Source organism: Anticarsia gemmatalis, chromosome 12 (genome assembly GCF_050436995.1).
Source record: "Anticarsia gemmatalis isolate Benzon Research Colony breed Stoneville strain chromosome 12, ilAntGemm2 primary, whole genome shotgun sequence".
Taxonomy (NCBI): Eukaryota; Metazoa; Arthropoda; class Insecta; order Lepidoptera; family Erebidae; genus Anticarsia; species Anticarsia gemmatalis.
In genome coordinates this window covers 10,838,070-10,850,440 of record NC_134756.1, presented here as the reverse complement: position 1 = coordinate 10,850,440, position 12,371 = coordinate 10,838,070, and the positions used below count along the sequence as shown (strand labels likewise).

The window sequence follows — 12,371 nt, the reverse complement described above, 5'->3', positions numbered from 1 at the left end:
CCCAAATGGTTCGGAAAATGGTTGAACGTGATCGAAAAGTGGGAGCAACGGCAATTTCTTGAATATTTTTTCTTCTGCATTCCTCTTGATACCGGTGCGTTGATTATAGCTATATTCGGCATAATCTATGGATCCTTTGGTGTGGCATTCGTGTGTTCATTTTCAATACATTTTAAGGAGTATGAAGCCGTTTACGTGAATAGATTGGACTTACTTATCTACTTACTTGCAGCGTTCGTTTCATTAATCGTAGTTTTTATATCAAGTCTACTTTTGCTAATCGGAGTGTTAAATGAAACCGAAGACCTTGTTTTTATATACATAAGGTGTGTTCTTAGTCACCTTTTTATTATATGGGTGGCTACATTATGTACTCTTATTTACTGTTTATCATTCGAAGCCTGTTTCCAAGGTGGAGGTGTTGGATACTCAATAGTGTCTTGTATAATATGTGTATATTATACATTATTCTGGATATATATAGCAGTGGTTGTGAACAGTTATTATATTGATTTTTATCGCTTTTAATTATATGTTGTTATCGGTGAGTTTGTTTATACTTTACTTTGCTTATACTTAATGGTGTCTTTATAACGGCCAGACCTTCGGCTAGACCGTTATATTCTGCCGTTTAGTGGTAGTTGATTTACCTATCCGGACTTCAGAGGGCACGACAAAAGTCTGTCCTGGATGTTGTCAATAAACATAACAACCTACAGCCTTAAGGCTTTCATGAGGCTTTAAAATGATTTAGACATGCATTAGAGATTCTTCTTCTATCCGAGGTAATAATTGATTTTCTAAACAGTGTTTTAAGCTGACGGATGACTTATATACTGTCTGACCATAACCCTGTGATATACCAGGACTTAAAATGTTCAGTAACAGCAGCAATAGTGCGGAGTGTCTAATAAAGTACAACCACTAAAATGAAAATAGGTGGAAATAAAAATTAATATTTATTACGTGAAATGTCGCTTTTTCGCTATTTCTTAATTTGTTCACGTCGACAAGTTTCTGAGTCCTTAAGGAATTCGACTTGAGAAAGAATATTTTTATTACCTGGTATTGTGTGGTATCAAATTATTCGTTACAAAAAATATATAAAGAAATTGTTTTGTATCTCTGGAGTCCATCTTTGTCAGTCTGTCAACAATTCTTAAATATCACTGATCAATTTAGGTTCGTGACAAATTTTAGAAACTTTTTCTTGTATAATCAAATAATATAAGTAATAACAATCGTTTGGAAAAGTACCCGGTGGCAACATGGCAATAAGATCGCCCTCTACATGGGACCGACATTTTTGATGGCGAAATGAAGATGTATTTCATATACTTCTGTCTACGCCTCCGGGTAAAACAGATGTGATATTATGTAGGTATATAAAAATAAATTTAACCCATTAATGTCCCACTGCTGGGCAAGGGTCTTCTCCTATAATGAGGGAGGGGTTCGGCCTTGAGTCCACCACGCTGGCTAATAGCGGGTTGGGGACTTTGCATGCCCTCAATAAATGTATTAAACAAATTTTAGGCATGCAAGGTTTCCTCACGATGTTTTCCTTCACCGTTGGAGCATGTGATAATTATTTCTAATACACACAACTTCGAAAAGTCATTGGTGTGTTGCCTCGGGTTCGAACCTGCGACCACTTGAGTGAGAGGTGTCAACCACTCGGCTATCACTGCTTCTAGGTATATAATATGAATAAATATAAAATAAGTGCCTTAGTTTGATACATAGGTTGAATAAACTGCTATTTGCTTTTTCCGATCTATGTTGGAACATTTTCAATAGTTGTAGTGATAGTAGCCTAAGGTTTGGCTTCATGTTTGCTATTTGGCAACGCTTACCTCTATCACATGGGACCAACATTATGACTGGTAAAACAGAGTGCATTCTTAATACACATCTGCTTACATCTTCTAGTAAAACACAGGTGAAATAATTTTAAATCGTCATCATTGACCTGTATTTTATTGATTGCAGATAATAAAAGTAAAAAGCAAGGACAACCAGAATAAGGGAGAAGTTAGGCCATGAGTCCATCACGCTAGCCAAGTACAATTTGGGGACTTTGCATATCTTCAAGATTGTTCCTAAATAACTCTTGTGGTGTTTAAGGTCACCACGCTCCCACCAGAGCATAGAGAGATCGTGGGTTCGATTCCCTCACGAAACAAATGTTTGTGCGATCCACAAATGGTTATTTCGGGTCTTTTGCTTTGCGTCCGTTGTTTGTAAATTTGTAAAAGTCCCTGCGACACAAGAGCAATTCTTAGTGCGGCAGTTGTCTTTTAAAAAAAAGAAAAAGAAGAAGAAATTATGTATAAGATGTATGCACAAATTTCCGAAACCCTTGCAGCTAGTCAGAAATAAATAAATAAACAAGTACTGTAGATTTAACTAAACCTTGTCTAGTAGCAACGCCTTGGCTAAATGCCCATGTTTCAGTGATATATCGCGACTACCGCCCGGTGTAAATGCAAGCCGGAACTTAAACTTACACCGGACTAGCGAGAACATTCAATGTTGTTGAGAACAAGACTTCGAGAATGTGTTTAATAGAAAATATACTCTCGTAACTATTAAAATTTCGCGTTTCATGTTTAGTTTTCGCGTTTTATGTTGGTTTAGGTCCCCACGCCGCTACCAATGCGTCTAGAGGTCGTAGGTTCGATTCCCACACGGGACAATTATTTGTACGACCCATAAATAAATAATTGTTTCGGGTCTAGTTGTACTTTGTGTCCGTTGTTTGTATGATTGTAAAAGTCTACGCGACACAAGAGCAATTCTTAATTCGGATGCTGTCTTAAAAAAGTAGTCACAGCCGAGTCACAGGCCGATTGGTATAAGTTGTCACCTCCCACTGTTGTTGACGATTTAAACTCGAAGCAACACATCGAATGCTTTTTGTGTATAAGAAATAATCATCACTTGCTTAAACGGTGAAGTTATATTGCAACGGGTCCTAAACGCCATTGAAAAATCGAGTATGTATTATAATAAAGCTAAATCAAGCGGGTCCCCTTTCAAACCTAGACCCAATAAAACAAGGTAAGTAAATAAACTTAAATCACAATAAACCTCTTCACAAGCGGTTTCATTGTTCAGCGGCTTATCCGAGCGTTCAAACAAAACCCATATGGACCGTTAAACACCTATCAAGCAAATCCTTTAGTATTAAAGTATCTCGCGATACTATAGACCGACAACGGCAACAACTTAATAGAGAACGTAGTATGCAAAGTTTACTGGTAGCAGACGTATTCAGAATTTAGAACATCAGTGACCCGAGTGAGTGTGTCATGGTGGTTGGAGAAACCGAATTATGAAGGTGGATCAACATTCGTCCGCCTCATAAACACGAAGTCCTGTCATTGCTGTTCCAGTCAGCCTGCGACCACAGCGAGTGCAACCTACGCCAAAACGTCAGACATTTTAAGTTAAAATGCGTGTTCGCGTTGATTCCCGTCTTATATTATATACTAGCTTTCTCGCGCAACTTTGCTTGCGTCAAGTAAGACAGAATGAGTCAAAGTTTTCTCCGTTTTTGTAACATTTTTTACTGGTACTCTGCTCCTATTGGTCGTAGCGTGATGGTATATAGCCTATAGCTTTGCTCGATAAATAGGCTATCTAACACTGAAAGAATTTTTAAAATCAGACCAGTAGTTTCTAAGATTAGCGCGTTCAAACAAGCAGCTTCTTTAGCTTTATAATATTAATAAGTATAGATAGTATAGATTAGACATAACATGCAACGCGACAGTTTAAAAGTTATGACCAGTGACCCGCTTATGCAGCAGACATTAGTTTGTTTCATACAGCTTCTTAATCTTGAATTACATGAAACTAATAACTTTTACAAAGAAGAGTCTAGAGAAAAAAAAATTTTATTACTCAGTAGGTACTATATTTTTGAAAATATCCAAAAAAAATCCGTCTTTTTCGAAACCATTCACTACCCTCCCATCAGACGTGTAATATGAAATTTACTCAATAAGCAAATCTCATATCATCACGGTGGCAGGCAATTTCCTACAATTTATATAAATTCAATCACTGATATTATCACTTAAGCCAATGTGTCTGGGGTACAGTCATGAGCAAAAGTAAGCATACACTGTCACATTTTCAATAGTACTATTTTTTGTATGAATATTACAGATCGATGATTGCTATTGGTCTGTAATAACTACACCAAGATTTTTAAATTACTATGTGGTCAATATAATGTGGTCATTTTACGCTTCTCGTTGACATAGACGCTGTCGAAAATATAGCATTGAATAGACATTTTTGTCGTTGACTGTATTATTTATTCGTTAGGTGTCCATAATTTTACATATTACTACTGAAACTTCTGTCTGGCTAGGTTGCGGTCTGCTCAGTTTAAAATTGCTGGTAAAATTTCATTAGCCGTATTTTTTATAGCTGTATGTTTTTGGCTTACAATAGTTGCTATTATCGTAAAATCATTCTTTGCATACCAACAACGGTATAATATTTTTATATAAAACTAGCGGACCCGACAGACATTGTCGTGTCTACACGTCTTTAATTTGAAAATTTTAAACTGTTTTTAATAATCTAAACCATTCTCGGATCCCCTTGAATACACACATAAAAATTCATCAAAATCGGTCCAGTCGTTTAAGAGAAGTTCAGTGACATACACACTTACAGAAGAATTATATACATAAAGATATGTGTAGCTCTGAATACCTAGAACTATGGACGATAGTGTTTAAGCTTCGATTGTCAGATCGGGCGAGGTGCTAACTGTTTACATTCAATAGTAGCTCGAAGTCCATCCCCTTTTGCGTGAGTCCCGTATTTTATTCCAAAAACTATTTACCAATAAACGGTTTCTATATTTTTTTTGTCTCCGTATGAACAACAGACAAATTAACGTTATACTAAAAGCTAGTTTGGATTTCCTGCAGTTCACTAATTAATTGTTGAACCCTCAATGAATATTATCATTGACATGAAATTCGTTTCCCTACTTCAAACAACATTTGTCATTAATATTATGAGTTTGCTAACACATTTATTCTTCTTATAAAAGACACTAGGAATTGCTCTTGTGTCGCGGGGACTTTTACAAATACACAAACAACGGACACCAAGCACAACCAGACCCAAAAAAAAATATTTCTGCTATTTACAAATAATTGTTTTGGGGTCTGGTTACTAAGTTGTATTATTTGTAGATAGCACAAATAAATTGTTTCGGGTAATAATATATTATTAATTCTATAAAAAAAAAACAAGAATACTGTACATGATTTATTTAAATGCCGTGGTTTATGTCATGTGTTTCTGAAGTTTGCTTACGATCACGCTGCACAATCTTCCGAGCATGGCTGGGGCCTCAACAAAACCTTCAATGTATGGATAACTATAACATCGTGGCACAATACAGCTGAAAGTCAACGAAAAAGATTAAATAATCTCTGTAATAAGCGCGGTCTTGGGTTCAATTCCCGGGTCAGGTATAGTATATAGTATATAGGCTTTTCTTATTTTTAGTAAAATATTTTCAATTTTAGCCAGGAGTAGCCCGGAGTTTGGTAACGTGCTTAGTATATAGCAAAAGCTCATCTCCATGTTAATGTATATGGCGAAATGTGGATACACGTTATACATACATATGGCTTCGAGTATAACGAGCGTTATATAATAATAAGTTTAAAAAATAAGTACTTACTGAATATAGAAAAAGCTAATATCGCGTACAACAAAGCTAGAACGAAATGCATAGTTGTAACTCCCACGCGAATAAAAAAGATACACCCGGTGAGACCGATTAGAGTATTTTGAGCAGCTATCAAGAGAATGAAAAACAAAGACATTTGTAGAGCCATGGGTTTTCTCTGCAACAAAAAAAGATGCATATTATTATCGGAGCTGCAAGCGTGAGAACTACGTAATATACGGTATTTTTAGGTTTTCGCACCCAAATGGTAAAAACGGAACCCAATTACTAAGCTTCACTGTCTGTCCGTCTGCCACCAGGCTGTATCTCATAAACCGTAATAGCTAGGAAGCTGAAATTTTGACAAATTATGTATTCCGTTGCCGTAATGAATAATATAAAATAAAAATATGGAGGGGGTCCCCAGGGAGTACAATGAACGTGTGTTTTTCGTATTTTTTGGGTACGAAATCCTTATTGCGCGAGTCAAACTAGGACTCTCTCCCCTCTCACTCGGACTAAAACCTCGAAACTGCCCTAGTGTTAATAATTCCTATAATCCCTTTTGACTATTAACTATCGGTAGACAGGCTCAAGTAGCAGTGGTGATTTTTGACCGACGGAATACATTTCGATGCATTGTATGTTGTATTTTTATAATTCTCAAATGAATCTTATGTAACTTTGTAGCCGTCTAGAAGTCCAAAACAAAAAGTTAAACATTAAGCAAGTTTGTTTTTTTAACAAAATCTGTCTTCAGAATAATGTCTCAAAAACTCCACAACTCTTTTTGATGAAAAACCTCAGTGATATTTTATGATAAGTCGGTGTATTGATATTGTATTGTTAACGATCTCATGCCTCGAGGCAAATTGGTGGCGTTCAAAGGAAACTAACACATATTTTCTTTTGTGACCTACAAGCCGCGGGCACCTACAAAAGGTGCTTTTATCATAAAATCGAAATCCTTTAAATGTCTTTTGCCGATATTCGAGTTCTATGACGAAAGTCACAAGGTTTTATTGTCAAAGCTTAGACGAATATTCGAGAAATCAATATGAAAGTTGATAACAAATTGTTACGAAGAAATTTGAAAGTGTTTTTTATTATATAGGTACTTGATTTTGATAAAATTATCACAATGGTAAATATGTTTTATTGTTTTAGCAGCAAAAAAAGGCAACAAAAGCAAAACAAGTTTATTCATTTTATAAGATTAATTGCCGTTGCAATCGATTTGAAAACGACTATAGACGTTGGCGAAATTTCGGTAGTAGTCTTATTACAATTTAATGGAATTAATATTATTATTACAAATTCTACGATGGAGTAGTCATATGCTTGAACCTAGTAACAAGGTCGGTGTTGCACAAATGACGTCTCTGTCATCTAACATCATTGATATTTCGCTCTTTGCGCAGAGGCTCTTTATTATAGTCCAACAACTTAGTAGAGAGACTTGTGTGTAAGGTTCGCGGCTGACGCATATGAACAAAATTCAGTATTTAGAATATCATTAATAAGCAGGCGTATTCTGATATTTTGAAAATACACAGTATACGCATAATATAACAGAATTATTAATTATAGTCTAGATTAATCATACAGATTCTCTTCTAAATTGTCTCTACTAACTGGCGCTAACCATACTTGGTTATACTTACTTCGAGAGCACCCATAAACAATAACACAGCAGTAAACAGTTGAAGCGGTATCACGACAAGGATCAAACCAACAATGATCGAAGCCACCGTGCCTTTGCTTACCGCCTTAGAAACGAAGTATAGTACCAGGTACAAGAATATCGACATCTGAAACAATAAATAGAGGAGCTCGTGGTTATAGTCGGTCTAATCGGTCTCTGAGGTTAAGCTACGTTTTCCGAGGTTGTTTTGTGGATGGGTGACCATCTTATACATGTCGAGTTCCTTCGTGTTTCGGTAGACACGTTAAATTTTGGGTCCAGGCTGTCATTTTTGAAGGTCTTTAACAGTCGTTACCAGTAGTCAAAAGCTTGAAGGCAACCAGTCTTACCGAGGGGTACTGTGGTATAACCAAGGTAACTGGGTTATGGAGGTCTGATAGGCAATCGCTCCATTAAAATCTTGGTATGCTAGATACCAGCTTCCGGTAACACTGGAAGTCGACTCTAACATATACCTACATAGTTAGAAGAAAAGCTAGGCTGATGAAACAATAAAGTATAGATGTATATTTGGTTACTTACAACACAATCGACAATTCATAACGTTATAAAATCTAAATAATACTTAAAATTTAATTATTTTCTCACTTTCACAAGTATGCCCTAACTAAATGAAGGAAGAGAGGATTGAGGTTAAGCTTTTATTCTACACTGGCCACGTTGAGATTTAGGACTTTCATCGCTGCAAGAACTGTATAGAACTATCAGGCTGTGGAGTTTCATCACGATGTTTTCTTCCACTGTTATAACAAGCGATAATTGTTTACACATAAGACCAAAAAGTCTTTGAAGTAGGAAGGGATAGATCAGAAACGAAGTAAATAAAGAAACTTACACATTTAAGCCAAGCAATGCAAATAACAGCGTCTCTTAATGATCTTATTTTAAGGCAAATTTCTTCAGGGCCTAAAGGCCTCAATTCTGCACATACATACATATTTTCAAAATGTATATTAATGTATTATATCATAATAAATTGATTGTTTCCTCTTCTTTATGTTATTTATCGATGATTTTTAATATCATTTATTTTTTACAAAGATTTGTGAGATTGTTATGATTTGTGACATAATGACAACCATAGATTATGCTATCTTCATAGATCCAAACAACAGAAGCATAGACTAAATAATACCAGCCTACAACTACTTATTAGCACAAAAGGTGAAATGCAAAGATAATTTAAAATTTAATCTCACGAAATTACTAACACAAGATGAAGGGTCATGTCATACTATTTCATTGAAAAACGCTGTCGCCAAACTCAGCCGATGACATTTAATACATCGAAAAATAAAAAGGAATACTCTTTTTTTAATTACTAATTAAAATGAGCAGCCATATTTCAATGACATTTGAGTCGTATTTTGCGCGAATACTTTGTACTTTAAGTCCGAATTCTGTCTACGTGTTTTTAGTACCATCTCTTAGGTTGATACTTGGGTAGGTCTAGCTAATCATACTTACATATAGCGCGCGTGCCACGCCCACATGCCCACTATTCTTGTGTTAGTTATTCCGTGGTTAATCTCATAAGAGGCTAAAAAGAAAATAGAAAAATAAACCAATTCTTTGAATTCAATTAAATATTTTTCTGTAGTAAAAACTGTACCGTCAGCTTATTTTATCACACAGTACTAATAAAAAGCAAAAGTTTCTATAGCGTTAGCAATTTGCATCGCTTAAAAACTCGCCACCTGGACTCTTGAACTAATTAAAGTTAAACCGAACTGAAACTTCTCAACTCGTACTTCGTGAGGCCAGTTGTGGTTTAAACAGAAAGCTTTATACAATAAACAGTCAAATAAACTCAAGTTTTTCGAAAACGGATTGGTATTTACTAAGCAAGTTGACTTTTATATTTAAAACTAGCTAACCCGGCGAACGTTGTTTTGCCATATATATTAAAGGAAAAAAAATAGTGTCACTTAGGGGGATGAATAATAGATGTTGGCCGATTCTCAGACCTACTCAATATGCTCACAAAATTTCATGAGAATCGGTCAAGCCGTTACGGAGGAGTATGGCAACGAAACTGTGACGCGAGAATTTTATATATTAGATTGGTATTTACTAAGCAATTTTGGCTACGTTTTTAACTAAAGCAATAATAATAAGGTATTGCCTTATTATTATTGCTTTAGTTAAAGTTAAAAGCTAAAATAATAGGTAAGGCCTATTTCTTAAATTTACCGCTTCTTATTTTCGAATTGCTGCCTATGTATGTAGAAGTCTGTTAATGCACTTACTCATCTTAGATAATTTAAATACACGGTATTTAAGCATTTGTTTAGAAGAAGTCTATGTATAGGTCTTCAACTTAGTCACACTCATAAAAAAATCTCGCCTTATGTAATTGTAAAGCTTTTCGGCTATATTATCATAGCCGAAAAGCTTTACAGGTAGAGGTTAAAATTTATGATATCTTAAGTATTATATAGGTATATAGAAACTTTCAATCTATTTAGCATTCCTACTAATATCGTAAATCGGTACAATTGTATGGATAGATACATAATGTAGCTTTCGTGAAAAAGTTATTGCATGGATTTTCGAACATTATGATTAAGAGAGAGAAGGGATAGATATTTGATATTTTTATATCTAAAGAGCAAAAATATAACACAAAAATTCTTAGCCTCCGACGCAAACGTTTCAATCACTAAGGTTATTTTTATTACAAGTACCCGAGCTCTGAGCCTATAATATTTTTACCACAATTTCGCTTTCCGTTCGGATGCTCTGAGCGCTTATGGGCTCCAATTTAATTTACGATATAGAGATGTAACAAACAGAAATAAATATGTTATTTGACCAGTAAATTTGTTTTAATGGCTCGATGTTTATAATTACATTGGTTCCTAAAGATTTCTATCAACTTAGTAAGAATACTGAAAGGATTAGATGCGAATTGATTCTTAGTACTGATGTCAACAAAATATCTCTGAAATTGCAAACATTGCGATTTCTTTTCGCAAAATAGTTTTACACACATATGGATGAAATGGAAGTAAAGCTTAAATAAATAAACTTGCAACTTTAATATTAATTAGAGAATTGGCAACACTGCTCCTTTTATTACGGGGAATAACGTCTCTGTATAATTCCACTCGCTCCATTGCACACTATCTTTGTTTACATTATATTTAAAAGGGCATGTACACATCCTGACCCAATTTCGGTCAGTCATAGAATCTACCTGTCAAAAATAATTACTTACATTACTCCATTCCTCCGCGCGGACTTTACTTCTACTTTACAAACAAACTCTTTAGCTTAGTATTAAGTTTTTGCAAACAGGACCGACTTCGACCGAATTCCATTTCTATTGATATTTTGATCCTGACGATCCCATATAAACGTTGTCCCAAAAATCAGAAACATAGTAAAAAAAGGTTTTTTAGTTTACTTGTTAAAATTTATGCGTGTATATATATTTAGTGATTCATTTTTATTTGTGTATGTAACTGGAGGTGACAGGAGAATAAAAAAGTGATAGATAAATAGCAGGTGAGGTAATTTTCTGATAGATTTGTGTCCGAAGTAAAAAACCTGAAGTCGTTCGTTCGTTCGGCTTTCGCTCGTAATACCTGTGACAATATTTCTAAAACCCGATGCTACATACGTCGTAATTATACACTAATAACTATTTCTATGAATGCTAGTATTTCATCTTAAAGCTTTATAAAAATATATCGTAAACACATATTGGTGCATACATTTATTGTTAAAAATTCCAAGATGAAACGAAGAAAGGGTCAATGATGCATGAATATATTTCTTTGGGGCTGGCGTTTAAAGGAAAAGACTCATAGGTAGTGGATAGAGCAAAGTTGCTGAGTCCAAAACCGTTAGACAGTGTATAATCTCTATAAAATTGTAGCATAATGATCCAATTCGTACATAGTTGCATAGTTGCAAAGTGTCTTTTTGATGACCTTTAAAAATATACTAGGCATCACCTGCAGTTTTACTCACAAATCTGACTGGGGTTTTTGAACGGGTGTAGAAAAAAAAAACAACGAAAATTAAGTGCAATATTTTTGGTGCTTAATAGTTAAACTTATCATTACTTAAGCCGCCTCCCACGAAAGTTAGTGATCGCTAGTAAATTATAAATAAATATGTATAACACGTTACTGTCTCACTGCTGGGAGGGGGGTTAGGCCTTCAGTCCACCACGCTGGTCAAGTTCGGGTTGGGGAATATATTATATATTAAGAATCGTGAAGGAAACCAAGCAGGCTTGAGAGTTCTAAAAGGGAGTTCTTAAACAAAGTCCAGACCTTAGCTAGCGTGGTTTTAAGGAACTATTCCTGATTCTGGAAGAGGTTCGTAGCTCACAGTGGGACAGTTATGCTTCGTTTCTATTATTTGTTAGTTTATTCCTAAAATATGGAATTCAATTATTTGATAAGTAGTAAAATTTGGCGTCCCTTGATTTAGACATGGAGAGTAACTCGGTCAAACATTTTTTTTGCCTCGATATTAGGTTCCAGTTTGAAATTAAGAAATCGCAAAGGCGTTCGAGTGATTTGAACAGCTTTACTCGGTTAAAGTCAAGTTCAGTTGAAAGTTGTCAAGATCTGGTAAACAACTGTATAGGTGCCATTACGGTGAGTCGTTAATACGACAGTCATAGATTAGATTCGAACTTGAAACCACAGGCACAAGACTAACCCCCGGTTTCTGAGGTACATTTAGCGGTAGTTTATCTATTCAATAGTGTTAAAACTCATATAAAAAAAACGCAATTATACAGATAAACTACCGTTAAATGTACTCAGAAACCTGGGGTAAGGCGGTCAAAGATGTTCTTGTTCTTCGGTCTCTGCCTACCCCTGCCCCGAAAATGCCGTGATATTATGTATGTATGTCGACAAGAATATCTTAACGCATACAGAGAGCCATTTTATTTTTATATATATACTTTTTATTGTTTACAATGCAATGAAT

The 12,371-nt window shown here is 35.1% G+C and overlaps 1 protein-coding gene across 1 annotated transcript; it reads right to left on the bottom strand.

The window, feature by feature from the left end:
* Positions 1 to 5,322: 5,322 nt before the first annotated feature.
* On the bottom strand, positions 5,323 to 8,352 carry LOC142976948 (uncharacterized). The gene is made up of 4 exons (XM_076120570.1): positions 8,251 to 8,352; positions 7,375 to 7,521; positions 5,723 to 5,888; positions 5,323 to 5,437 (listed from the first exon to the last, which is right to left on the bottom strand). The coding sequence occupies exons 1-4, from the start codon at positions 8,350 to 8,352 to the stop codon at positions 5,352 to 5,354; spliced, it is 501 nt and encodes a 166-aa protein (XP_075976685.1). The 3' UTR covers positions 5,323 to 5,351.
* Positions 8,353 to 12,371: the final 4,019 nt, after the last annotated feature.